Raw genomic sequence first — 13,848 nt, 5'->3', positions numbered from 1 at the left:
GTGTGCGGCAAAGTTTCATTACATAGCTTTATTTCCCAAAGGAAATAAAACAAAGACATTTATGAGAAGCTTGTATTGAACGTCTAATAAGTACAGCCCACAGAGCAGCAAACTGCCCTCCTGCTGGTTTGAGAGTGAAGACTGCACTGATGAAACAGGAAATGGCCAGGAGGGGATTGGAGTGGAAACAGTCAGCAATGAGAGCCATCCATACCTGTGCCTATAGACTGAATATCGCATGGAGGGAGTCCAGCTGAAAGGTGAAATAATGGGGGTGGGGTAGAAGAAGAGAGGGAAGAGGGAGAAAGAAAAGAGGGAAGGAGGAGGAGAGCGTAGCGAAGCAGTGAGGCAGACAGTGTAGAGGGGTCGGGAGGGGTGGAGGAGAGGGCAGAAAGCAGGTTTGATCAGGGAAGCTGGTTGAACTCAGTGGCCAGAACACCAGAGAGGAGGTCCCAAAAAACAAAACCAAAGACTTCCTAGAAGCAGATCTGAGGAGACTTGAAAAGAACAAGCATGAAAACAAAGAGAACGGCTGCTCTGATGGAGAAATTCACACTTTCCCGTCTTTTCATGTGGGAAATAAAAGTGAAGGAGGAAAAAAAAGATCAAAGCACAGTCCGGTCAGGGCGACGGATGTCAGATCTGCAAAAACAGTGAAAACGTCTGAGAGGTTAGATCACTTTGTGCAGCCCCCCAACAGCTGCTGAGTGCCCCCTCTCTGTCAGGCAGGGAGGCTGTCTGGGTCTTTCAGGTCCACTGATGGATGACAAGCTTCCCCATCTATGCAGAGCAGCATTTAACTAATGGGAAAGCAAGCACGTGGGTGGATTAGACACGAGCCACCTGCTATTGGATGTACCTGGTTTATAAGCTCAAACACACCCTCAAACAGAATTCACATCCTGCTGCTGCTTTGTCAAAACCCTGCAATTGATATTTTGGGGGCTTTTAATGTTATTACTTCTGTGTTACATGACAGATAAAAGAGGGCAAGGAAGTTTGATGCCCCATAAGTCCTTGAAAACCCTTTAAAAACACATAATTAAAATTCAAAATGCATGGTTTTCAAACTGAAATGAGAGAAAAATTGCAAAGGAAGTGGCCAAATGAGTTCGCTTTTCTCCTTAGAATTCGGCTTTCTGAAGATGCGAGGCTTTAGACTGGCAGCAACAATTTATTATTCTCTCTGTGAGTTCAGTCAAGATGTATTTGCTACTAATGAACAAATACCCAAATAGAAGAAGGAAACTGAGCCCAGACTGCCGCTGATTAATCACACGACTACTGTTATTAGACCTGCCATAAAACACCTGCCAGCTGTTTGCTCGAGCACAACATCGCACCTGATCAGATTGTGCTTGTGTGTCATGGTTCATCACAGCATCAAACAAACATAAAATGACACTTTTTAAAGACCTGAGCATGCAAAAAGAAAATGTGTGTCAAACATATCATATCACATATTAGAAACTACAATAAATTACCACACCTGGGTAAACTAAAATAGTAATTAACGTGCAAATCCACCTGAACAGCTGATGGGATTTACTCACAGACAGGTGGCAGGTATGTGGAGAAGCAAAACATGTATATTGAGTCATGTCCTTCTGCTTTGGGACAACCTCAGAGGAGCCAAATCAGTACACATTTAAAATAGCATCTTAAAAACATGCTTGTTTTGTTTGACTTTTTCTTGGTCTTATAACTTTTTCTTATAACCACTGATTTTGTGGTTTGAACAGGTGTGTGAGCTTCACCTGCTTATACACCTGCGCCTTTATACTGATATCAATATTTGGGAGAAAATCTGACAGTGAAATATTAGTTGATAGCATTTTTTTTGTACATAAATAAGTAACATAAACAACTGATCTTGATATGGATCATTTAGATTTGTTATTTTAAAAAGGTGTGACAAAGATACATACCTCACCTGTTGTTTTGTTGTAAAAACGAGCTTGCGCCCTCTGGTGGACAAACTATGTAATGGGTAAATTACCTCAAACCTAATTTGCTATTTCTGCACTACAAATTTCTTGGTCCTTATCAGCCAACCTGCAATAATCTGATGGCAGAACAGCTTTGAGAAGTTGTGCACTTTTGACAAAGATTCCTTCCTTCAATACAAATATATGAATGTGGCTCAGTTCAGTGAGTCTTTTAATCGGCAACACAGACTTGAGTTTGGGCTCTTTGTAGATTTCAACTTGAAAACTGACAACTTTATCCTACATACTGACTGGATCTTTCCAGATCAGAGGAATAATTGGAGAATTCTGTTTGAAGAGTGTGTTTTTCCTTAAAGATACACAGTCACATTAGCAGTAGTAGGAGTGATGATGCTTAACGTACCCTCACTGGTCTGCATGATCAGAGTCTTGCTGTACTGGCCCACTCCACTTGCATTAAAGGCCTTCACTCTGGACTTGTATGTGCTGTTGAAGTGGAGCCCATCCACCGTGCAGATGGTCTCCGTCCCCACGTACACCTCCTGCAAAGACACACGTTGCTTCCTGTTAAGCTGGCAGATACATCAAGTGCGTAGTCATGACACGCAGAGCGAGCACTGCTTTTTTGACACAGCCGGCTCTGCCTGTGAAGGAGAGTCCCTTCTGGATTTGGCGGTGAGCGTAATAAGTGAGAGTGTGAGTTTGTACAACTGAGCGTGGGCGCGGCAGCCCACACCGGAGTATAAATAGACATGGGGACACAACTCGCCAAACTCACCGCGTTGGCGAGTCTCAATGAGTCAGAGAGTGGAAGAGGTGGAGAAAACTTCCTGCACAATTTGGAAAATAGTTGTAGGTACACAGGTCTGACATTAAACGGGAGTTCAAGAAACAGCAATCAAGCTATACTGTCACTTGGTTTATTCCACCAGCTGTTCATATTAACTTTGATTGCATGTTTTAATCATGATTATTTAACTCACTAATTTCGACGCCAGGAGACAACAAACAAATATGATGATGGGATCGTTTTATTTCAAATATTAAAAGATTTTTATGACCCACTGAGCGGAATGGAGGTGTTCCCGTTGAATACTACCTGTCAAATTTTCTTTGTTTTCTTTAAATGAAAATGTAGACTGTGTCCTACTATGACTGTGCAGATGAAACACCAGATTTCTTTGAAAATCTAGAAGTTTTAAGAGTATATTTGAATTCAAGCACATTCCTAACCTTGAAAACTAAAAAGTTTGAGCTAAACAGTAAACTTACACCCAATGTCATATGTTCCAAAACGTGCTAAACTCTGTTAAAATATCCTCAAGCTGTAATACAATTTGGCATCGCATGCCCACCAATTAGGAGTCAGCGGACGCAGTTGGTGAATCTGGAGGTAAATGGTCACCCTTTCATGGAACAGTTGTAATTAACACTGACAGGCAAACAGACAATTACAGAACACAGACCGAACTGAAGGGAGCGACCAGCTGGATTTAGACGAGAGAGTAAACTGACTTAAGTTCAGTGGCTGCTTTTTCTAGATCAAAACAAAGGATGCCTCTACAAACAGCTGCGGGTCGATTCACATTACTCAGGGCGTGTTTGGCTGATGCTCTGCATTTGGGAGAGCGTTAGCAACTGTTGTCCCGTTTCAGCCTCCTCACAAAGCACTAAAGTTGACAGGGTCACCTATTAACAGCTCCAACTTCATCCCAAAGTTTCACTTTGAGAAAGACCGCCCAGATTGATTGTTCTGAGAGTCTGCAGGGCCTCTGTACTGTACTGCATGGAGGAACTTCTAGGTTTAGAGGTTGCACACAGATATCCTCTACCATTGTGCTGAGGTTATTGTTCAGGAGGTTTAAGTTGCCTTTATAACAAAGCAAGGGCTTCAATGTACAGAGAACTGGGGGGGTCTTAGGTGGATAGATTACATAGTGAACCTCTGGGAGGGTATGAATACTGCTTTGATCCCAGATCACACTTCCTGTGGGATCATCCCAGCTGACAGCTGCATTACAGACCCTTTCTCCTGGTGGCGTGTCATTCAATGCCTCACTACAGTGTGTCACATGACCTGCTCTCATATCACCCAGAGCTGTGCGGTCCGGCCGTCACACATCGGCTCGAGGGATTTCAGTGACAAAGCGTTGCTTTCACATTCCCCTGGCTGGGCTGGTGTCCTCCCTGGCACCAAAAGAAGGAGTCTTTGTTGAGAGAAGGGGGAGTTGTGTTCTGTAAAGGTGAATTATTACTCTGACTGGTTCTGGTTTTCACTTTCTGTCTCGTAATCTAAATGGAAATCCAACAAACATCACCCCCGTGAGGACTTTACAAGTCGACCGATAAATCCTAACGAGTGGAGACAGGAGAGTACCTGCAGAGGGAAACCTACCCTGAACGGCCCCCCGGTTCCATCGTCCAGCTCCAGGATGTAACCGTCCACGGCGATGGTGGAGAGCGGTGGCTGTTTCCATGACAACGTGGCGCTGTTGTTCTGAGTGCAGCATTCCTCCAGCTGGAGCATAGGAGCAGCTGGGACTGAGGAGGGGAAAAACCAGGCCACATTACAGCCCGCTGAGATATGAACATGCACACACACACACACACACTCTCCCCAACCAGATATGACTCTGCAGTGCACAAAGATCTGTTCAATATTTATCACCTATAAAATCAATTATGAATATATGAATGCATCTCGCATTAATAAAAGGCCTCTGAATCATGAGTGTAAACACACCACACTTCCGTGACTTTCTGAGTAATTCACTGAATATTTTGCCAAAACACCGACAGTAGTCAGTGATATCATACTGTGTAAAGCAGGTACGAAACGCACAGAATCAGACACAAATGTCTATCCACACATCAAGCGAGTTCTTCTGTCAAACTGCTTCTGAGTGTATTTTTGTAAGATAATTTGTGATATTAAAAAATAAAAAAAGGTCATGTGCAAAAACAAACTGTCTCCAAATTGCAACTGCAAACACTAGGGAGAGTTGTCCCAAAAAAGAGGACACTGGCATTAGTGTCCATTATACATTTTAGACAGATACTAGTACATAAATGTCACAGTACAGTTATGATTATTAATATTCATATGCCTGCAGACACTGCAGGTATATTATGGTGATTTTTCATGACAGATCAGTTTGACTACAGAACAGCTGCTTCACAGGCTGGTAGAGATTTACTGTGTTGTTCAGATCAGGAGAGAAGACATTATCTCTAAAGAGGACCTGAACTGAACCTCTTTGAGCTGGAAAAAGTCTCCATCCTCACATAATCTCTACCCATTATCTTCTCTCTCTTTACCTTTCATCTGGACGAAGTCCAGCTGGTGGATGGTCTGCAGCAGGGGTCCACTGTCCAGAGTGAGGTCAAAGTCGCTGGTCATCCTCGGGGTGAGGGTTCCCTTCCCCCACTGGCCCTCTGTCATGTGGACCCTCCGGATCAAAGCATCCGAGATCTGAGAACAGCAAATTAATTAAAACTTTATTAAAACTCTGAGTGTTTCTGCACTGAACCAGGAAATCCCACATGGCAGCAGATGTATCCATGTTTGTATCATCATCTCTATTTAAACAACACATGCATTTTGTATTTTAACTATATTTTTCAGACCATAGAGGCAATTTTCAATCCACACACTTCCATTTAATAAATTACAATTCTCAAATCACACATTTGCTTTACAATTTGGACAGAATACAACAGCCTTTGTCCTTAGAGCCTCAGTTCAGATGATGAAACCCTCTCCTGGTCCTGGTCTAAAGGCAGGTCAGCAACATGCAAGGTTGGGAAATTTGTCTCCAGGCAATTCAACTTATATAGGAATCGTGTTGAGCTGTTTCTTCAAAGAAAACCCCTTTGTATATAGCTTCAAACTGCATGCCTTTTTCCAGGAAACATCCGAGAAAATTATCAGGAAATCATCAGGAAATTTCAGAACAGTGAACCTGTGTTTCCCCTATAAATATTTTACCATAATGGTTTAAATCATTTTGGGCCGTGCTGAAAAGACATGGTAAATAATTTAAATTTCATTCCAAAAGGCCTCTCCTCGCAGTTAACTCTTGCAGGCTCATATATTCAAATACTGTGATGCTGTGTTTGCTCATCATCTCAGATCCAGCTCTTCAGTGGAGACGACCATCACAAAAACACAAGACTCAAGCCTTCTAGCCATCAAACTGTTGAAGTTAAATAAAATGTGTCAAATAAGTTTGATTTTAACGAGGTGAAATTGCTCAGCAGGGGCAATAAAAATCTCTCCTGGCAACAAGCACACTGTATTTTTTACTGTATTTGTTAGTTTAGGTTTGGTTGAAGTTATATTTCACATGAATGTAAAGTCTACTTAATGTAAAATATATTGGGTCTGAGTCATATCTGCAGCCAGTAATTTACTGATTTTGTGGAGGATTTTCTCTTTTTTTTATTAATTTAACAGACATTTTCTTCCTTAGACGAGTCACTAAATTTACCACCACAAGTAGCAAAACGTGTGAAAACTGCAGCTTTAAAAGTACAAAAGTCCAAAGTAGTTTGTTACTACTTTACATTTCCTCATACATAAATGTTACTGCTTAGATTTCTGGCCATTTTGATTCCCAACTGGGGGTCAGGAGCCCCGCAAGGGGGTGCAAAATAATTCACAAGATGATAGACAGGAGGAGAAAGCAAGAAAAGCCTAATTCTGCCATACCTTTGTATAGCACCGTCCAAGAAAGCAATACAGGTGTTTTACATAAGACATAAAGGCATTAGGACAAGACATAAAAGAAACAGGAGGCAACACACAAAGGCAATATAAAAACACACACATAAATAGGATTTAAAAGGATTAAAATACAATAAGACAGATTTGGCAGTATAAAATAAACACAGCAGAATGCAATATTTGAATAAATAGGCCCAAATTTAGCTTAATGACAGGCAGTGGGAAATGTGTTGAGCCAATGTTTTAAAAGAAGTTTTCTGGGAGTTTCTTCCAGATATGTGATGCATAAAACTGAAAGCAGCTTAGCCATGTTTGGCTTTGATTCTGGGGAAAGTATGCAGACCAGAACCTGGATGACTGCAGAGGGTCTGGATGATTCCTCACAGAGCAGCAGATCAGAAAGGTATTCTGGCCCTAAACCATTCAGCGGATCATCAGTCAATATAGAATAATTTCTTAATGAACAGGGAGCCAGTATAAATATCTGAGAAGTGGTCTGATGTGGTCTCTCCCAGTCTTATCAAATCTTTTTAGAGAGACCTATTAGAGTAGTTCATCCTCCTGCCGAGACTTAAGTCCTTTAATTCCTGGTATATTGTTCAGGTGATTGTAGGCTGGGTAAATCATTGTCAAAACTTTACATCTGGACAATATTTCTTACATGTTTTCTATTTAGCAACTGAAGCTGAGCACTGACCAATCATTCTTCTTGGTTTCCAAAGACAACAATTTCTGTTTTATCTCTGTATAACTGTTTTTTTGGCTCATCCAATCACTGATTTGTTCACAAACTCAAAGCTTGCATAGGACCATAGTCACCTGGTGATGCCGTTACATATAAATCTGGGTATCGTCAGCATAACGAAGATATTTTGTTGTTTTCTATCATCTGAGCAGGTGGGAGCGTGCAGATGTTGAACCTGCTGATGAAGCCTTGGGCCACATACAACATCACATTCTGTTTGCTGACATTTCTCAAATCTTTTCTTGTGAATTCAAGGGGAATTTCACTTCAGAAAATGATTGAAATACAGCGATCAAAAGAACTCAACGCTTCGGTTGAACTGGTTACAACACATAGACACATCAAACACTGATGATGGGTTGTAAGTAAACATTGCTTCGTTTTAAGGGGTCACAAGATAAAAAGGTTGGGAAGTGGAAACATTTAGCACTCTGCTGTAGCTTCTAGTAGAAAAAACAGACTTGTCTTGTTATGCATCTTACCTGCAGGAAACCACTGGGGTCATTCTCTTTGATGACCTCCAGACAGTACTCCATCAGCCCCGTGGTCTGACGCAGCTTCACAGTACAGTGGGAGATCTGATCCCGAACCACCTGGATAACAGGGGGAAAAAAGAGATGGATGATTGAAGAGAAGAGAGGAAAGAAGACACAACCACAATTTTTTGCAAATATGATGCAGTTACACAACAACATCAAGCATACAGAAGATAATCATATGTTAATCATCACCCTTTTCCTGTAATCACCCTGGAGTGGAACATGAATAAAATGCACAAAGAAGGTTTAATAACGTATGCGAGCGGTGGAGAGTATAAATAGGGCTGGAATAGAAAGACTGGAGAGCAATTAAAGGGGAGTAAATAAGCAGAAATGTTGATAAATGAGGGGAGAAGTGAGACAAAGGCAAAGAGAAGAAAGATGGATGCAGGGGAAGCTTAAGACGACAAAAAATGGCGACACAACGTAAAAGGACAGGGAAACGAATACAAGACGGCGGAAGGAAGGAGGAGGCTGGAGAACACAGATTAAACTGTTAATGGACGAAGAGAAGCTGAATGAGACGACCAGGAGGAATACCAATAATGAGATCAGCAGCAGGATTGTCAAAGTGACTGATCGAGTCATTTCTCTCCTTCCTGAGACTTGCACACAGATTGAGGGAGGAAGAGGAGGCCGAAGGGACATCGCCGACTGATCCTGTTATTGACGTTAACAGAAGGAAAGTGACATTTTGTTTTCACGCGCCGGCCGTGTGTCAGCATCACCGGTTACATCAGAGATGAGTCTGTCTGAGCTACGTTTTACTCTATAACATGTACACGCTTTGCTGTTTTTCTGTGCGCAGAGATTTTTCTCTCAAAAAACACATTTGACATCAGAAAAATCACAATATCCAAATGTGATTTTTTTTTATTGCTGCTTCCTCATATTCATAATTTGTCTTCTAACATCTGAAAACAAGGAAACAGTTTTAAATCGCTAAAAGAAATCCTCCTTGTCGCACACAAAACAAGATAGTTGATTTGATCGGGTTTGATAACCTGAGAGATTCCCTCTCTGACACTACTGATGTCCACAGAGCCTCCTTGCAACAGTGTGAAATAAACGGGGGATGCTGGACCGAGGGTTGCTAGGAAACAGAAACTTCACTGCTGCTTTCTGAGGGTCTCCAAGGCTGAACGGGAAGGAAAATCCTTTCTGCAGCCGCTCAGACCGACAGAAAACATGAAGATGATTTACTGGTGACTGAAGTCACAGCACATCATTATGCAAATATTGTACCACTGACACATAACAAATGGCAGACTTTCACAGCATTACTGCAAGACACACAGAGGACGCTTTAACATAGAACCTTTTCGAGGCTTTCAAGGCTAAAATCTGAGCATGAAAGAAGATTTGTTCTCTGAAGAACATCAAGTACAAACCCGATTCCAAAAAAGTTGGGACTCTGTGTAAAACATGAATGAAAACAGAATGCAATCATTTGCAAACAAACTATGTTTAGCAACAACAGTTTTACAAAGTGTTCCTGAGTCCATGCAGTAACATCCTTTATCCAATCATGTGTTCACAAAGTGTTGAACCTCGCTCCATCCTCACTTGTGAACGACTGAGCCTTTCCAGGATGCTCCTTTCATACCCAATCATGATACAATCACCTGTTACCAGTCAACCTGTTTACCTGTGGAATGTTCCAAACAGGTGTTTTTGGAGCGCTCCACAACTTTCCCAGACTTTAGTTGCTCCTGTCCCGCATTGTTTAAAGAGTGTTGCTGCATCAAATTCAGAATAAGCAGATATTTACAAAAATCAATGAAGTTGACGAGGGAAAAGATTAAATATATTGGCTTTGTGCCGTTTTCATTTGACAAAATGTCAAAAAGGATTCATGAATAATCACATTCTGCTTTTCATACAGTGTACCAACTTTTTTGGAAGCAGGTTTGTACGTGTAGGCAATATGGATAAAGTATTTTAAATATAATACAATATATGTAATTTCATCATTTTAAAGTAGCAATATATCATATACATGTTTCTAAGAAATTGTTTATGGCTGAAATAATCAGATGTGCATGTTTTTTTGCTGATACAGTGAAATAAAAGCTGAAAAATAAATTATCTTTATTACGTTTGACTCAGAAATCCCATTGATCTAATATTTCTATAAAGCAGTCCAGCATACTGGCCTAATCAACCACAGATATGAAGGTTTAGCTCTCTCAAGATCCAGCAAAATCTATATATAATGTAATAATAGTATTGCCACCCTTCCCTTAAATCAGCTGTACAAATATTCCAATGATCGTCAAAACGGCAGCATCATCTTCAGGCTACCAGTGTCACTCACACAGCACGATCAATATTTGAGCCACTTAAACATTGAGTTTCCTGTCATTTCAAATGATCTTGCTTGGCTGCTGACGTGACTTTGCACTGACTGTTCTGATAGTGGGACAGAGGAAACTGAGGAGGATGATTGTGTCATAATCACTTTTTGCAGTTTATTCAGACATGTTGAGGGCACCGCACCCTGTCTGCCGTGCTTCATTCAAACCTCAGAGAGGTTAAAGCTTCTGTTCCCAGTTCGGTTTGTTTGGGCAGCTCAAAACAATCTGACCTGATCTCGTGTGCAGGCAAACTGCACAAAGATACACTTGAACATGTGGATTTTATAGTCCTGTGCCACTAAAGACCCCTCGTTTCCTCTTCTTCAGTTGCTTCCTCGTGTGCTCCTCTCTGCGGCAAACAGCAGGCACAGCAAATTTAAGCAAAGTCCCCAAATAAGTCAATCATGTGTAGCTACAGAGTCTGGAATCACATTTGTTTTGACCTCCTTCATTCTGCGAACGTGTTTGCAGTTTTGCATCCCTCTGGCTGCAAAAATGATTGAATACTTGCTCAGCTTTGGTGCATCCGAGCTACGACAGAGTGAACTTCAATGAACCAAATATAAAACTGCAGCACCTCCTCTAAGGTTCATACTAAATAAAACAATAAATTGGAGGTCTGACTGCACTTTAAGAGGATTGAATATTAACTGCAAACTGAATATTTTCAAGCAAATAAACATTACAGAGATATTATTCTAATTATTCCCTCTTTTCTTTGCGCTGTACTCAATCAGCTGGAGGCGGACTTGTTTAACCTCTCTTATCATACAGTGAGAGGAGACCCCATTCCAGCTCTGATGATTTGGTCTATATTTGTCTGGCTCAGGGCCAAACCCTCCCTGCTGTGTCAAGCCTGGAGCATCCGTACCCCTGCAGTGGCCTGGCAGGGCTCCAGGAAGAGTTTCTCACTGCTGTCGCTGCCTGTTAAACAATCAGCCTTGCTGTCCCTCCTCCATACGCAGCTGGAATCACAACCTCTTAATTCACAGAGCACAGTACATATGGAGGGATTTCACCTGAGGGGGCAGAGATACGGCGTCAACTTTTATTGTATCTTGTGCTTTTCCCTGGTCCTTTCCTTCTTCTCTCAGACTCGACACTCGCTGCTGCTTACTGAGCAGCTTCTCTCAGCATTCCAGTCACCTTTCCGGAAATCTGCTTTACATCAGCTGCGGAACAAGATATATAAACGCTGCCACCGGCAATACGGCTCTGCCAGCTGATCAGCAGATAATCAGCGCAGTGAAGTTTCATTCGTCTGAATTAAACAGAGAAAGAAGGGACTGCAGCAGCTCCAGGTGGGACGGTGGTGGAGGAAATTCAGAATCATGACGATAGAAGTGGGAGAAATGGATTAGCAGGGTTGTGCAGGACAGTGGTAGAGGGCACAGCTGGCAGTGTAAGTGGGCCACAGTTTCTGCAGCAGCAGACATGCACGGAGCTCACGGGGGGAACAAACTCTGTCCTCTCAGACATATGTGGCTGTCTTGGTGATTAAGCACATTGCCATGCAGAGTCACGGCAGTTCAACAGCGCTGCTAAAACACTCCTGTACAAACGAGAGGGCAAAAATGAATAGAAACTGATGCACTGAGTGCTGACATATACTGTAAAATACCTCTTTCCTAGTTCCTGTTTTATTCATATTTGGAACAGCAGGTTTCCATCACACTTCTTCATCCCAGGTGAGTAACTTATTCTCTTGCTGTGGGACACTCATTACAACATGCTAACATGAACTGCTAAACTGACAGCAGATTTTTAAATAAGATTTCTCATATTGGATTTTTTGCCCACTTGAGGGCAGTGGAAACAAGCTGTAAACACAACACTCACATATTATCTGTATTTAGGTTGCCATGGCACACTTGTTCATCAAACAGTGGCTTATTTAAGCAGCCAGAAGATACAGAGCAATGTTAGCTTTCATATAGAGTCAGCCCTCTGGCGAAGTCCAATATTTACTCTCCTTTAGGCTCAGTTTTCATTCTCCACCAACTCCTGAGGAAAATATCTGGCTCTTTAGCAGCTAAACGCTCCACTCTGGTCTGTGTTCCATTTGTTGCTGAGCGCATATTGTGCAGTGGGGTTTTTAGAGCTTTTTTTGGCTGAAAACAGCTGCCTGCTGCAGTAAAAAAACAACACTATGAGAGCGAGTAAACCAAATAAGTTCAACCTTGCTGTAAAGCTCCACTGAACTTATTCAGGTGATAATTCTCTTCAGCACATTACACATTGCCATTTGATGCATTGTTATTATAAAAATATTGATTGCTGCAGGTTTAGAGAGACGCCAGCACCGACTACAACCAAACAAGGCAGGATATTGAAAAAGGGGCCAGTATTCTCCAGTATCTCATCAGCTGCACAGGCCCTGCTGCTTCTTTGTGAAATAAATTGCCTTCTTCTATCTGTTTCTGTTGTAATTATCAGGCCACTGCAGCACTTTTGGCCTTGTAGCATTACTGTGACTGCAGTCTGCAACCTGCGCCTTCACAGCAGCACAGGATGGTATACAGTCAGCCAGGACCCTAACAGTTTGACATTATGGGAGTACATGAAGATGATTTAATGATATTAATATACTGCACAGTGTAGTAGAAACAAAGAGGGAGGCGGAATATAAGGGGCAAGTAAGGAGAGAGAGCTGTGATGCAGAGAAAGGAAGGGTATGTGAGGTAAAAGAGGGAAAGGAAAGTGAAAGATTGAAGTGACAGAGGAAGAGAAAGATGAGAAGTGAAGCAGTTGGAGGCAGAAAAGGAGACGAAGGAAGGAGGTTAAGGAAGGGGGAAATTGCAAGAGATGAGAGAGGAAGACAGGGGAGATACAAGACGGGCTGTGATGGGAATCAAACTGTTCAAGGATGAAAGGAAGACGAACAAAGGAATTAGAACGACTTCCTGCTTTGTCCTGTATGTTCAACGCTGCAGTGACGGTCAGAGGAAGTGACAAGTGCCACTTCCACAGACACTCAGCTGTCAGTGGGGATCAAGGCGCCGCCGGGTCGGCATGAACGTGCCTCCTACTCAGCCGGATGCAGAGAAAATGTAACAGGAAGATCGGCTTCACTTCCTTCGTGCAAACATATGAACTTCAATGGTAAACATGAGCAGGGGTCAGAATGACAGATAGTGATATGTACGTATTCCGTACGTCTTCAAATTGCTTGTTTAGACTGACTAAGAGTCAAAAACCAGACGATGTTCAGTGATATAAAACATTTTAGAAGCTGGAACTGAAAAAACAGTTTTCATTTTTTTGCTCAGTCATGATTTGACCTGAAGCAAATAGTCGATTAATCAGCAAGTCAACAGACAGAAAAATAATCAGCGACTAATTTCAGTCATTTTTTTAATTCAAGATCTTTTTTATTGAAGTTTTGTCAATATAATAAATGTGCAGCACTACATAGGTGTTACAAAGACAGAAAATGAATCAAGGTATACATCAATCACGGCATGCACAAATAACATACATAAGATAAAAATAAAATAAAATAAAATAACAATAAATAAATCCCTCCCGTCAC

General features: G+C 41.7%; 1 protein-coding gene across 7 annotated transcripts in view; it reads right to left on the bottom strand.

Moving 5' to 3' along the window:
- Positions 1-13,848, bottom strand: part of trim9 (tripartite motif containing 9) — a 43,265-nt gene that overhangs the window by 3,802 nt on the left and 25,615 nt on the right. For 2 of the 7 annotated variants that reach the window (XM_041953751.1, XM_041953752.1), the window contains exons 4-7: positions 7,903-8,013; positions 5,268-5,421; positions 4,345-4,526; positions 2,353-2,491 (exon numbers count right to left, since the gene is read on the bottom strand). In XM_041953751.1, the coding sequence (XP_041809685.1) occupies positions 2,353-2,491; positions 4,345-4,526; positions 5,268-5,421; positions 7,903-8,013 (586 nt within the window). Of the gene's footprint in view, positions 1-214; positions 254-2,352; positions 2,492-4,344; positions 4,527-5,267; positions 5,422-7,902; positions 8,014-13,848 lie in introns of all 7 variants that reach the window. The other 5 variants (XM_041953753.1, XM_041953755.1, XM_041953756.1 and 2 more) reach the window with 3 other exon arrangements.

Source organism: Chelmon rostratus, chromosome 15, assembly GCF_017976325.1.
Source record: "Chelmon rostratus isolate fCheRos1 chromosome 15, fCheRos1.pri, whole genome shotgun sequence".
In the NCBI taxonomy this organism is placed as follows: Eukaryota; Metazoa; Chordata; class Actinopteri; order Chaetodontiformes; family Chaetodontidae; genus Chelmon; species Chelmon rostratus.
Note: the sequence above shows the minus strand (reverse complement) of the source record. Positions and strands in the feature narration are given on the sequence as shown.